The sequence below is a fragment of the Pinus tabuliformis genome, chromosome 1_1 (assembly GCF_031772625.1).
Source record: "Pinus tabuliformis cultivar Carrire ecotype Pingquan chromosome 1_1, CPIR1, whole genome shotgun sequence".
In the NCBI taxonomy this organism is placed as follows: domain Eukaryota; kingdom Viridiplantae; phylum Streptophyta; class Pinopsida; order Pinales; family Pinaceae; genus Pinus; species Pinus tabuliformis.
This window is the reverse complement of record NC_142297.1, coordinates 549,107,770-549,123,416: the sequence shown is the minus strand read 5'-3', so window position 1 is coordinate 549,123,416 and position 15,647 is coordinate 549,107,770. Positions and strand designations below refer to the sequence as shown.

Sequence of the window (15,647 nt, the reverse complement as noted above, 5' to 3'; positions counted from 1 at the left end):
TTTTATCATTAGGGGCTAATGTAAGCCTATAGGCTAATTCGAACTCCTTAGGAGGCTATACATTGATGGTAGATACATTCATTTGGATCATTACTTAACTTCGGATCCCTCTAATCATAGATAACTTTGCATTTTTTCCTTGGAGGATATTTTTTGGATATGGATGAATTTTGACGTATGGATTTGAGTTATTTTTCTTGTCTTGCAGCTTTGTCTTGCAAACAAAATGTTGGTTGGATATACTCTATAAAGTTGTAAGTAAATTTTGACAATGTTATTCTTGTTGCTGCATACTGCTGAAATTAGGGCTAGTTGTTGCATAATTGAAATGTGGAATTAAGCATGTTTTAGCTAATTTAATGCATGGGCCAATGTTATATGAATGAAATGTCCTAGAGATTATTTGTCTCGATAAGCTTGCATCTTTTGCTTTGAAGTATAAATGCTTTAAGGTCACTTTTCTTTTCTTTCTCTCAACATTGGATGAAGCTGACCTTTCAGGCCTCCATGATCAAGAAATTAAGTTCTTACTCATGATCATCCTTGACTCCATATCCCCAAGTGAATTAAGCATTGATCCCTCAAAAAGGGTGATCATTTTAACCCTCATTTACGCTTTTCCCCTTTACCCTAGGTCTAACCCGCCTAGGGCATCAATTTCCCGGGAATTGACGCAAGGAAAAATTTTGATCTCCCACAGGCTACTGCGGTGGTGGGTCCCTTCCCTCTCCTTCAAATTGGAGGCAATTCTAACGGTGGAATCTCCGGAAATCCAAAGCCCTAGCTCTAGGATCGAATTTTACCTAGGCATCCCCAAGGCTAGACCTCAACAAGATCAATTCAACCTTTTGAAGCAAATATTCTTGTTTGGTCTTTTCCTTTCACATTGTCCAGGATAGGAACATCATTGGTTGCTACATTCCACCCCCGTACCTGGACTGGGTCCACTTGGCATAAAGATTATTTGTGGTCCCACTTCTCAAAAAAGATTATTTGTCAAGGACCATTTGAGAATCCAAGTTTCTCAAGGATTATAGGGATTGAGAACCTCGTTTATAAGCATATTCCTTCTCCCTCAACCCTCCAATCCTCACCCCTTACCCCTAGAGGACCAAGTCCCTTGCTTAAAGAGCAAGCAAGTTCCATTCTTCACTCCATCCTTGGAAAAGGGCTTTCAAGGTCGCTTTCCACCTATCCATTGACATATACTTTACAAGTGATCCCTACACTATCGGGACTCCTCCCATCGGTGAAAGTCTGTAAGGAGCAGGGAGACTTAGTTGTGGTGACAATGGGCTAAGCCTACGTTGTTCCCCTTAACCTAGCAGTTGCACTCTTTGGAACCCCGTTTAGGTCCCCTGCTGGTCTAAGTGGTAACATGTCTCATTCTTTTTTTCTTGCAAGATAATGTGCAATTAAATTATTTGTAAAACAAATAATATATGTATGTGTGTATGTGTGTGACATTTTGCCCGACTTTTCCATTTTCAAGGTGTTACATTCCTAGTCGTCCCTATTTCAAAAGCTTCCAAATGTTTCTACATTTCATGCAACTTAGGTATCCATGCATATCATGCCTATCAAAGTAAAGGGAAATCTCGATAAACATCTCGACCTTGATGAAGCAATAAACTACACATCATTAAAGGGGTGTTACATCATTATTATCTCACAATGAACCAATGAGGCTTGTTTAGGAAGCTATATCAAAGCAAGAAAAAAATGGCAATTTGGGGGCTTGGAAAAGCAAATGCTATGACACCACTCAAGAAGTAAACCCCATGCCATAGCACCTATCACTTGTACCTATCATTTGAAAGTGTCCACCTAGGAATTGTTCTCCTCTTTGGGTTGGAAGCACCTATTAGGGTCGTCTAATAACCATCCCATACCTAAGTATGGTAACTTGTGCACAATCATAAGCTAGTAAGACATTTGAAGATGATACTTGTGAGAAGTATTTTCATGACTTTGACATTGAATATGGTCCACCTTGATGCTCGTATGGTTCTTGCACCCATGATGTTGATTTCATTTGATTCCTTGAGTATGTGTTAAATGATTCTTCCAAGTGCATCCAAGATCCCTTGAGGGACGATACATTGCTTCTCCAACTCTTCATAAATGATGTCCAGCCACTTTGATGATGATGTAGAGCACTTTGATAGAGGACATTGGGTGTCTTTCAAGGGCCCCTGACCTTGACAATGACTTGGTGGAGGTGATGAGACCCTCCTTCCGCCTCAAAACCTTGGACGATGGTGACCTAGGCTAGCATGTTGGTTGCAGATTAGGTGTTCCCAAGAGATGACAAGAAGCCCCACAATGAGCATTGTACCTTATTAATGGATGTTGTGTTTTTATTGGTGATTATTCATGACGATAATGATGACCTAATATCCCTTAGGAAGGGATTTCACATCTACCCTAGTGACATCATGCCCTAGCATGATGACATCACCCTTATGATGCATTTGATGATGATATTGGCTTCCCTGATGATGATGATAGTCTTGAGAGGTTTTTTCTTTGCTAGTGTGCACCACTTTGATGAGGCGGCATGAATTTTGGGATTAAACAAACCCCTAAGGTCATACCTTGCACCTTTTCATAGGGAGATATGCATTTGGCAAATGACATCAACCGTCGATGCTTTTAAACTCACACAAGTGGGTCAATTGAGGCTTACTTTCATGTTATTACATTATTTGACTATCTTTTATGGTCATCTTGATGATCCATCCACCTTGTATCATGGATTTAGTAGTTTTCAGGGCTTCTAGCCTAATTTGAAGGAAAATTGGCTTGGTTAACCTCATATAAATAAGGGAGCAAATTTCTTCATGTTAGATCATTGTCACACTTCGATCATAATTTTTCTTAATTAGTGATTCTTCTCCCTTGCACTATGGATGCCTAATTGAGCAAATTTCTTGCGTGGATCCTGTGATGTGATGTGATCTCTTTTCATGGATGCTTATGGTGGATATTAGATGTTGCATGGTGAAATAAGTTGGTTTATTTGCTTTATCTTGGTATTATTATGTTCCATAGGATTAACGTTCGTGTGCTAAGTTAATTTATTTAATTTTTGCTTCATTGACCCTTGTTGAGCTGAGCCCCTCCTCCAACTATTTGAGGAATAGAGATAACTTTTTAAATCCAATAATCATTCAAAAAATTGAGAACATAAATTACACACCCTAGGATAGTTATTTTATTTCCCATAGTTTTGTTTGGATTTAAGATCACTCCAAAGAAACCCTAGAATAGTTTATATCCTAGACTCCATATGCCCTAGATTGAGAAGGCACTAATCTATCTCAGTGGTGGCAATCATCTATATAAAAAGTGTTATGTATCAAAATCAAAATAACACAGAAACATAAGAAAAGATAGATCAACGACTTGATAATAAGCCACTTCGAGGGGGCAACCTCCCTTTACATCACGTAAATGAACAATTCTTGGATGATTCAAATGACAAGACCTTTTTGGCATATATGGGAGAGTTAGCCTCCCCCTCCCTTTGTCCACACTTTGGGTCGGGCCTATTATGATGCTGGGTTGATGCAGCTAAAAAAAAGTTAAAAGCATAATTTGGCCAAATTACAATAGGAAATGTACCATAAAATGTAAAAGATGGTTGGGACATAAAAATTTAGTGTGGGAAAAATCCAAACATAAGCTCTACCCCCTATCACTATGGCCATCACCTTGGTTCCTAAGGCCCCTTTGAGTGCCACTTGTTGATTTCTGGTAGCATCGGATGTGCTCTAGTCTCAAATTTTGCAGGGACTCGGGAGGCTTGGGCACATGTATTCCAAAGAACCCAGAAAGCGTTTTGGGAAATTCCACCCGAAGACAGTTTTATTAAAATAATTGATTATTTTTAATGGGTCCCTAAGTCTAAACTTTGGAAATTAAAAATAATTAATGGGTATTAATCTAACTATGGTTGTAACTTCTAGAAGAAGACGATGATCAAGCAAAAATGATCTTAGCCATTGCTTAGCTTCTAATCTGGGTCGTTGAATGTCAACGAGAAGACTATTTAAGGAGGCTTGAAGGTCATTTGGAGAACACACCGAGAGAGTTCAGAAGACCAAATTTCTGAAGCAAAGCAACTACCGAAGAGAAATTCAAAGTGAGCTTTTGCAATGAGGGGCAGGGATAGTATCCAAAAGAAATCTTTCCCGATCGGAGAACACTTAGCAGAGAAGGCAGAGGGAGATCAAACAATGGCAGCACAGAGCCAAAGAGGCTGACGCAGAGCTATGCAGGCCCACGTAGAGGTAGCATAGGCTAACGTAGAGGTAGTGCAGAAGCTGAAAGGAAGTTCGAAAATTTGTTGGGAGATCGATTTCTAAGCTGGAAGTCAGGGTGTGAGACTAGGAGGCAGAAATCGAAGTTCCTGGGCAGCAAATTGATCAGCTGGAGGAGTGACAATGTTCCCAGAAGGGTTGATGATGGGCTGACGCGGAGACAGCACAAAGGTAGCCAGAGTAGGGGCAATCATTCAGGAGTCGGGTCAGCCAGGATTTCCAGTGATAGTGTGAGGTAATCTCACAGATCTCTCTGTCAATGATATTCTTTGTAACTGGATTGTCAGGAAGGCATCCAGAAGTTGTATTCAGACTTACTACTGCATAATAATAAAAACCCTCAGATCTGCTGCACCGATTTTCCCGCATTGGATTTTTTTGGGGATATTTATCCAAAAATAACGGTGTTATTGTGTTGTATTCTCTTTCTTGCTCAGTTTCTTGTTTACGCATATAATTTAATTAAGTGAAGGTTGCAGTGTATGTATTTCGATATTTGTCGTAGGAAACTGCAAGTAATTTGTTTAAAGGAATTTAACAAATAGGAGAAATGTCATCAGTTGCTGCAGTAGGGATTCTGGTTCAGGAATTTTCACACCACCTGCATCATTAAGGAACCCATGATTGTCCCAACCCCTGGTGGGTGATGAACTACCTAACATTAAGGGGGTAATCACTGTTACATCATGCTCTCATTCCCTGAAGCCCTGAGCAGCAAAAGAAAGAAAAATCAATAACAGGAAAAAGGCATATGAAGAAGGGTAGAAAAAACAAAGGCCGAGGTAACTCATGTACCGCAATTGCTCCCTCCTACATCTGTAAACCCAATGTGTGGGCTTCCTTCATCATAGCTACCCTTGTACCATGGCATGTGGCTTCGAGCTTCCCCTCTTGCCCCCACTTTGTTCCATCATCACATTCGTGGATTAGCTCTTCTTGATAAATTTGCATTTCTTCTTGGATGACTATTGGAGACTCTTTCATGCATTTCGATATCTTTGGAAGCTAGTTCGATTTCTTCTTGGAGCCATTGTCTTGATCTTGGATTGGATATATCTCTTGTTATCTTGTAAGTAAATTTTATTGAAGAATTTTTCATGAATAATGTCTAATGTGTGGAAATTATGCAACTAGCTCTTGTTCTTTCATGCCCTAATTGTTGAATATCATTGTAAAAGAATGTTAGATTGCAAATTTGTGCATGTTACTCATTGATAACAAGTAGAAGAATCTTCCTAGTGGATTGCAATCTCTTTTCTTCCATGAAAATCCATTGATCTTGGGTGGGTAATTATTGAAAGATTGGTGTTAGGGCATCATTTTCAACCTCCTTGAGAAACGAATTAGTCCAAGATTCAAATCATAAAACCTCCATAGCCCAAAAGTAAGGCACTAGTCCAAACCAAATTGGTGATCACCCTTAAAATCTCCTCTTATACATATTTTTCCAAAAATTTACCCTAACACTAGACAGCTAGCTAGGGCCTAGTGCGAATTGCATCAAGGAGGTCACTTTGAGGAGTGAGTTGGTAGGTTACTATGCTATAGTTTCCTCTAGTTGCCCTCAAAAATTTGAAGCAATTCTCGTGGCTAGTTTGAGAGAAATCTCAAGCCCTAGCTCTCATCCTGAAATTAGTCTTGAACCTCTTAGGTTAGCAGCATTCCAAAGGTCATTTGCTCTTGAAAAATCAAAGGAAATTGATCATTTCTTTTTACCTTTCACATCCCTACTTAACCTATGACTCTCCTTGGGAGTCTCCCTTTCATGATAAATCCTAAAACCCTAGGCCTTATGTGGATCTAACATAGGTCTCTCAATTTTAGCAACAAGCCTCCTAGAGGCAATTGCTTACCTTAAAGAGCTTATTGAGAGGTCCTATATTTTTTTGGAAAATATTGACTCTAGGTATGCCTAGCTTTATTGTAACATCATTAATCCCTAGATCTGGATTCCTTCTTCTTAGGTCTTTCTTAGAGAGCTATTAAGCTTCATAGAAGCAAGCAAACCTCATACTAATCCTCTCCTTTGAATGGAGCTTAGAGATCACTATAAACCCCATCATTGATCCTATCATTCAAGGTGATCTCCTCCATATTAGAACCCCTCCCGTCAGTGAAAATCCGAGAAGAGAAGGGGACTTAGGCTGTGGTGACAGTGGGCCTTTGTCCCAAATTATTGTTGTTCCCTCTAGCTTTAGCCTACTAACTAGGCCTACTAGTTTGTGCAGCAACAAAATCAAGGAACGTTATTTCTACCTCCATGAGACCACAACGACATCGTTAGACCAAACCTCACATTCATCGTTAGAGGAGCTCTTCTAAATTATGGCAACATGAACTCCTTCTAGACTATGTTGCACGAAACTTCTAGGAACTTGGCATTTTGGGACGTACCCGTACCTGAAACTCCGAAACTCGACCGAAACTCAACCATTATGTAATCATCTATGAGAGTTAATATAGACTTGGTTTTCCTTCTAAATTGTCATCTATGGGTCTTATTCCCTTTTTTCTTACAAGATAATGTGTTATTCACTTATTTATAAATTTCTTTTTATATATATAAACATATATGACGTTTCGGTTGATGTTTCCATTTTTGGGAGGTGACATTTCTAAACGTACCCATTTCAGAAACTATGAAATGCTTTGGCGCTTTGTGCAACTTAGCTTCTAGACAACATCACAACACCCATTCCAGCTCCTCTTACAAATTTTCTTCCAAATAGACATCTATTTCAAGTTTTCTCCATTCAACCTCAAATGCTACGACAGGAGAGTTTAGTGGACAAGAATAGCCTCCTACCACTAGTGTTATCAATTCGTGACACAATGATCTTGTACATATTTTTCTTGGACTACCTCTTCATTTTGGAGTCGACTCTCTAGGTTTTAGATTGGACCTCTATTAAGTTTTTATTTTATGTTTCTTGTTTTTATATAGGAGTTGCTTTAGTGCTCTTGCTCTATTTAGACATCAATGTACCTAACATCCCCATTGACCTACTTCAAATGGTTATTTTTCAAACGTTAATACATTTGTCTTATCTTATCTTATCTATGTCAATTACACCCTTATTTAAAAAGCCTCTATCCTAGCCACTTTCATAACTAACTTTTCCAAATAGACTTAATGTCCATGTTCAATAGAATATCCGTGGTTAGCACTAGAGTCCCTTCGTGACTTTTTGTTTTTGACTGGACAGTGACTTCATAGTCATTGAGGATGTATCTTCATCTTGTTTCTTTACTATAATGCATTTTTTCTTACATGGGATGATCCATGTGTATATCGGTGGCCACCTGCCTATTCCACCTAGACCCTTTAGTCAATTTCATCTGTTTCCTTGTTTATTTCAGCATTTACTATTTTTCGCAGTTTTTCAGGTCCTGAACTTCCGAAGCAGATTTGACCTGGCGTTTTTTTGAGGTTCGTTGCAAGCCCATAGCAGTAGTCAGGGGTCTACGGCAAAACCTGTAGTACTCAAAGAGACCTTTCCAACAAAGTATTGTACGCGCCGAACAAAGATAATATGACCAAGTTACGACCCCGGGAAGTTGGCTGCCCAACTAACCCCAACGAAGCCCACAAAATCTTGGTGTTAAATCTCTTGGGGTTAGGGTTTTGGTTGTTTAGGGTTTTCTCAGGTTTTTCAATAATAAATAGGCCCTTGAACCTCATTGTAACACAGTTCAGTTGGCATGTAGCTACCACATCTCTTCTCAGAGATAAGCTACCATCGTCTGAGCTATCTTATTTCCATTATGTTTGTAAGCATAGTTCAGTATTTTTCTATTAATGAAATGAAGTGTTTTTTTGTTGCATCTCTGTATTTATGATTATATCTGTAATTTGTTGCGTCCCTGTTTAAGTTCGGATCATGGGAACTCCTTATGCCTTCTGGCCCCCATTCCTTTCTTCATGTTTAGTTGATCTCAATCTCATATATCCTCTTCCTCTTGTCAAGAATCGGCTTCTTCTTGTACCATTGGCTCTTGTAACATTGGTTGTCCTAGCAGTGGAACCTTGCGTTCAAAATGTAGCACTTCCTTCCATTCTTTCCTATCTTGTGACTCAGCCAAAGCATTTTTTTGTATGATGCTTCAAGATTAGTACGAAAATTAAATGGTACACGAGGTTGAGCATTAAACAAATCTGTAATTAAAATTAATATAGAGAAATCCCATTCTAGTGAATCAATAATAAGCTTCCTAGAAATGATCTCATTTCCTTCCTGGATGAAGTCTATATCATTATGACATGCTATCAAAGCACTTATGTATGTGTGTTCCAAGAACAACCAAGAACTCTCAGCCCAAGGAAAAGATAAAACAAACTTATGAATTGGGTGAAAGCAATTTTTGAACTTTTCTGCTAATTCTCTCACTTACGTAAACTTTAACTGCAAGGCATCAATCAACTCTTTCTTTTCACAAACCCTTGTAATATTTAGGACTAAATTAGCTCTATCTTGAATTCCAAGTGCTTCTAAAGCACTCCCTAATAGTGACATAAGAAACTAAATAACTTGCTCAGCTTCTTCAACTTTCACATGATCTTCAAGCAACATCCTTTTGATATGCACTTGTGCACTAGCAAATGTTACAGTTTCACAATAACGAAATAAATCAAAATGCATCCTGAATCTGCTCATCTGTTCTATGATCCTATCCCATATTTGTTGTTTAGTCTCAATCAAATGTTATTTTCCCGTAGCCTGACTTAATGCATCTTGCAACAATTTCTCGAGGTTCACCCTTGACACTTCAAGCAAATTAATCTCAACATCTTTCCCATTTATTATTTCTTGCAAATTTCATTATTGAAGTCCTCTTTGCTTGATTCTTGCAAATGAGCAAACTTTTCTTTTGCTTATGATGTTCATTTTCTAAATTTGGTTCGTCAACTCTGCAATCTAAGATTTATAATTTGATATCCTTTCCGACATATTATCAACAATGTCTCCATTACTGGAAAAGTTCAAGAGTTTATCATCATCTTCAATGGATCACAACACATTAGATAACGGTTGAACTAAGAAATCTTCTCAGTAAGCTCTTGCTACAACTTTTTAATTTCAATTGAGTGCTCTTCCAAAAGGTTTACCTCTTCTTGTTTCAGTTTCTCAATTTGCTTTGACATTTGAGAAGTTAATCCCTACAACCTTCCATTTTCAGAGGTGAAAGAATCTCTCCTGATACGCACTTATTATATCTTTGGACTCTATCAACTCATATTAGGGTATTTTTAGTTTGCTTTTGAGATTCTTGATTTCTACATCCTTCACATCCATTAGAGTTTTGATATTTTCATTTCCTTTTTGAGTCATCAACTATAGACATAATCTTGTTCTCCAATTCTTTAACCCTTGCAGCTTTAGATCTGTTGACGATCTTCTCATTTCTCAGTTGGACATCCAAATTTACTGACCGTAGTCTGGAGTTTTTAAACACTTGTTGTAAATTGGATTAATGTTCAGAAAACCATCTCTCTAGTCTATTTGTGGCATTCAACCATATCAGCAGCATTAAAAGCCAACCGAAAATGATGTGGTTTTGAATTTTGATAAATTTGAGCTCTTTTGGGGTTCAGGCTGTGAAACCAACAGATTGAATTTGTTTCTATCATAATTTGTTGATTGCAAAAACCATGGATCAACAAGATCCACCAAACCAAACTGAGTGTCACTATTAATATTCCTTCAATTGTTTTATTATTATTTCTAGGAATAAAAAGTGGACCTGTAACTACTCATTGATATTTTTAGGAGAAGTGGTTGAGGAGGTTAAGAATGTAATGTATTTTATTCTTTTCCCTTGAAGCAAATTGTGGATCTAGAAGAAACAAATCATATTTTATTGTAAGGGAAGTTGAGCTAGACTCTCTATATAAAGAACAGTTCCTCCCATTTCAAGGTGCGAGTGGAAGAGCTCCCAAGCTTTGGCATAAAATTGCTTCTACCTTTGTCTAAGCTTTTGTGGAAATGGTGATTCTTCTCTGTTGATTGCAAGGCAAGTTGTTCTTGATGCATTATTGATAGCTAACATTTCAGATTTGTGGATCCGAAAGTCAAACTTGAGGGCCATAGAGGAGCACGCTTGCTACATTGGGAGGATTATGTGTGATAGATCCTCCTTAACTTTTTTATGTCATTTGTTTTAAAAAGTGGAACGTTATGCTTTAACATCACTTGATTTATTGCATCTGTAAAGAATCTTTAGGCAAGGGCCACCCTTTGTGTTGTCTTTAAAATGGATCTTTCATAGCCCCTTTACTCCTTCAAATCTGTGATTTTTAATTGGAAAAATAGGGCTGTTGTTGTACACATCACTTGGCTGTCTACAGCTCCTAATCTTTTATAAGAACACCCCTCTTATGATGCTAACTTGACCCCATCGCCCAAACAAATAAGGCACTAGTATTCCCTTGCATACACCATCCAAAACATATAAAAATCTACAAAACTATTTATGTTTTCTCAGCTCTTTTACTCCCGCTTTATCTACAACAACTTGAGTTTGGTTAACCACTGGGATTTCCCCCTAGGCAAGAGATCATCCAATCTAAAGAGAGAATGGCAAGGCTATTGAGGTGACAATGGGTAGCTTGCCTAAGTTGCCCTTGGGGTCTCACAAATTGTGCTTACAGACTTTTACACCAAGTGAGAACCTGTGAGGTAATAGACCCCAAGCCCCCCAAGGCTGGAGATGGATGGGATCCAACATTTGAGGAGCCTCCTAACTGGCACTGGTTGGGACCCAGCCCAAGATGATCATGATGAGCTTTCCCTGCTGTGGGCATTATTGTTTATCATTTTATATATTAGACTGTCAGCGTTGTGGCACTTGGACTTTGTTGTTTTGAGCACTGTGATATATGTTCTTGGGTATTTTGGCTTGAGCCAACCCGATCTTTGATCTTTTGACCTAGTTCTGCTTGTGACCATGGTAGCTTCATAGGCAGCCAACCTTTTTGTATTAAAGCAATTATGAATCTTGTTCTACTAAAGGTCAAAGGAAGCTTTAATGTGAAAAAATAACATGATTCAGTTTCTCAAAGAATCGCCCACATACTTTCTTAATTTATACTCATAACTCCTTTCTTCAACTCAATTAGCTTCACAGGTTTCTGTCATTATAATCACATGGCCATCAATACTGATGTGGGAACTTACATTTACAAGTTTAAAACATTTAAGAAATTTACAATGCTATATCTATTTTATTTCTAAAAATGTATTCAGGTGTAAAACTCTGTTACTGTTTTTACCTCAAATTGAATGGAACAAACCAAACATAAAACAAAGGAAATAGATCACCTGCTATTGCAGAAAAGGACTCATCCTCGCCAGGGTCCAAATCCATATCCAGTATCTTTGTTTGTCCAACCAAGATAGAGAAACAAAATATAAGTTAGGAAGCATTCTTAACACTAGAAGAGTTTAAATGGGATTTTGATGCAAAAATGTTAAACTATGACCAGTACCAAGTACTCATGGAAAGTATGAAATAGAACATTAAATCACTTCAACAGTAAACTTTGAGTACTGAAACTAACCATGGCTTCAACATCAGAAAACTGTGGCAATTCTTCGTCACTATCTGAAAACTGATCATGTTGACTTCCTGGAAATGGATGTACTGCTGCCTCTTCAGAGTACAAAATTTGAGAATCCTTATATCCAACATCAATAAGAGCAAGGGACTCATCTTGATAGACTTGCGCTATATTATCTTGAGTGACTTCAAATTTTAAAGGTCTAGTAAAGTCAACAGAGCCATCATGTAGAGGACCTTCAATTGATTCGTATGAGGGTAACATATCAATTTTATCACCAGAATTGTTTTCCACTACCGAAGGTGCTGTTGAAATCCCTTCTTGTAAACCATTTGTCAGAACAGTGGTGAAAGTTGTAGAAGATGGAATCCCAGGATTGCAATCCTCTTTTCTTGCAACCTCCTCTTGACAAACTACAGATGGTGCAGTGAACTCAAACACCTCCGTTTTAATTCCATTATAACCAATACAAGACTTGTTGTTTTCCTCATCTTTTAAGGCTGCCGGCCGCAATTCATTTTCTGCCTCCATAAGCTTTTCTAATGTTTCATGCTCTTTCTTCACAATACCTGATCCTGAATAAGGAGGCCTTTGGTTGGCCGGCATGCCTTTAGCTGTCAGGGACCCTCCTGCACTAATTTGCTCAGTGTAACTGAACTGAAAAGCAGCCGATATAGGTGAGAGCTCCTGATAAGCTAGTGGAACAAAGTCATCATTGCAAGGCACATCAGTGTCCTCTGTGTTCAATGTGCAAACCATGGGTCCATGAACAAACAGAAGTGGCTGACAGGTGTCATGAAAAGTGAATGATGCTCCTCCTAACTTAGCTGCATCATTCTTCCACTCTTGACTGACTTGTGTAGGAACAGCTGACATGCGTGGAGATGCTGACACAATGTCAAGATCTCGAGATTGCTCACAGACTGATTTTTCTGATACAGAGTTGGCTAAACTATCTACAGCTTTGATGTCCAGACACTCTGAAGGTTCAGGTTGGAGCTCAACTTTTACAGGAGTACATGAATTATTATAGCCTATATTCAGGCATCTCACCTTATCTAACATATCATGTCCATCCCCCGATCCATACACATGGGCCCCTTCACTACTGGTAGGCAAGAATTGAAAAGCTGAATGTTCAAGAGATTCATGCTGTGGCTCCATAACTAAGGATTGTTCCAATCCTTCACTTGAAAGATGAATAGATTCTTTAGTAGTGGAGGAGTTCAACATTAAACATCCATCTCTCTGGGGTTCTTTGAGTCCACTGCCATCTGCTTCGTCATCAGCACCTTTAATCTGTTCATCAACATTGTCTTTCATACCAGCAATCATGGAAGGCATTAAAAACACATCATCAACTTCCCAATCTCTGATGGTTGGCTGTGACAACATATCTAAAGTTGAAGCATTTTCTGCTGAAGCTTCTTGCATATGTTCTGTTCTAACAAATCTAGTGTCAATAGTCTTACAGTCACCAGGATTGTGATCAAACACCGGCACTGAGCTCACAATAGGCACATTGTCAGCGGTTAAAGCAGTCTTTGTTGCATCCGAGGGCATCCTAGATTCTACAATATATGGCATGTGATGGATTGTAGCTGCACTCTCCACAATAGCTTGCGGCATATCTTCAACCAACTGATTAACATTCTCCACACACATATGCTCATTGTCACCACCTACAACTGTGTCACTGAGAATATTAGAAGGATCGTGCCTTGAAAAGCCATAACAGCCATTAGTTGTAAAAGCACTTCCAACAGCTTCAACATCCCTGGTGGCTAAAAAACTAACCATCTGAGAAAAAGTTCTATCTTCAATATCAAGACTTGAGCCTGAAAACCCAAAAGAGGGAGCAACAGCTGTTCCTTCCATATCAACTGTGGCAGGACACACTGCATCAATTGTTGCAGCTACTTCCTGAAAATCTTCGTTTGCACTACCAATACAAGTAACAGCACTTTCATTTGCAAAAAAACAATTATCATCTAGAGACAAAATTCTTTCTGCATCAATTCTCTTTCTCATGTTATAGTAACGATTACGTACACTTTCAGGTCTTTGCTTTCGAACAAACTCTTCATTACTCTTCAACTTGCTAGATCGAGTTGGTTTTGAAAGTTCCATCTGTGACAATTCAAACTCAACCATACGAGCAGCAGCCTTTGCTGATATCTCCGGAATATAAAGGAGAGCATGCCACCGTTCCTGCAGTTCTTTGATTGTAAAGCGACAAGAAAAGCGTACAGCCCCTTTTGCAAGAGCCTCCAAAGCTGCACCTGCCTGCAGCCTGCTTGTCAGATTTTATTGTGGAACTATCAACATGCAGCTTATGTTATCAATCATAAAAAAACATAGACCCTAAGAATCCTTCAATTTAACAAAGCCCACAGAATATACAGGATGCAGTTCATGTGAACTATCTTATTAAATGCAGTAACATATAAACAATATAAATACATGTGATATTAGTTCAAAGGGAAAATAATACATACAAGCTATGTAAGTATGGATATAAATGCAATCTCAACTACAATAAATATGATCGAGCTTCTGGCTTTATTATATGCAATACATACAATTGCTTTATCAAAACCTAGACAGTACATCGTTAACAGAACAAGATCTCAGTGAATTTGATTTAGGAAAACTTGCAATTAAGTCATATTCATATTCTAGCCTTACAAAACAGTTTGCAATTGTTATTAAGTTAAATGAATGGTTCATTATAAAGTCTTACATATATTTATAATAATGTCAGTATCTATACAGAATCCTTGTAACCTTAAAACTTAATAAGATCCAAAACATTTAACTAGTTTTATAAAAGTGATAGACTTAAACATGTTTGCCAAAATCCTGCATTCCACAGAACAGATACCTTACAATGGGGGAAAGATCTGACAGCCAGGAATTTCCCTGAATTTTTACAATTGTTAAGAACTTAAGACACCAGTCAAATGTGTCAGTATGTAACTTTGGCCCATTTGCCTCTATGCATTTAAGTGGATGCATGACCATGTATATGTGAAATAGGAGAGCAATGCAACTATCTTTTGGATATAAACCCCATCTTTTCTTCCATGTGAAATATATACCTTATGTTATCTGATTATCAATAACTTGGGTTCCATGACCAAGATAAGTGGATTTAAATTCATAAATACTTGTTAGGGTGAGAGATTTGCGAAATTCTCTACATTACATTATTTCACCAGACCGCAGTGTGGAAACCCACAGAACAGGTGCCCTTTTGAAGCAAAATAATAAGAAAGAACTATAGAAAATTCACAGATCTGCAAATATTTCTAAATCCAAGCTCCATTATGAGCAATAATTATAGAAATAGGCCTTTCAGTTTCTTCGTTTGGAATTTTTGGCACTCTCATTCTTTGGGTTAACTGTTATTGGTTCATTGGGATTTGGCACTCTCTTATCCACATCCTTGAGTAGGGTCGAAAAACATTGCCTTGGAGGTTGATGCAACTAAAACAGTGAAAAAGCATAAGACAGCCACAATGAAAGAAAAAAAAAAGTTAAAATGCAAAATATGGCCGAGACATAAGTTAGTGTATCGGAAAAATCTTAGCATGAGCTCTACCCTCCTCATTAGCCATTACCCGGATCCTGAAAACTTTGATGTTCCATCCATCAAAAGGAACCCTTGCATGTCCCAACCTTAATGAGTGATAAATTGTCTCATCTTAAAGTGTACACCAAATGCTATATCATAAAGAGGAAGCTTTGATCCTTGAGCTATG

General features: G+C 38.2%; 1 protein-coding gene across 8 annotated transcripts in view; it reads right to left on the bottom strand.

The window, feature by feature from the left end:
- LOC149214292 (uncharacterized) overlaps positions 1–15,647 on the bottom strand; it is a 264,915-nt gene that overhangs the window by 145,369 nt on the left and 103,899 nt on the right. For 7 of the 8 annotated variants that reach the window (XM_089392260.1, XM_089392259.1, XM_089392264.1 and 4 more), the window contains 2 exons: positions 11,884–14,169; positions 11,645–11,699 (listed from right to left, as the gene is read on the bottom strand). In XM_089392260.1, coding sequence (XP_089248386.1) covers positions 11,645–11,699; positions 11,884–14,169 — 2,341 coding nt within the window. Of the gene's footprint in view, positions 1–11,644; positions 11,700–11,883; positions 14,177–15,647 lie in introns of all 8 variants that reach the window. The other variant, XM_089392265.1, reaches the window with a different exon arrangement.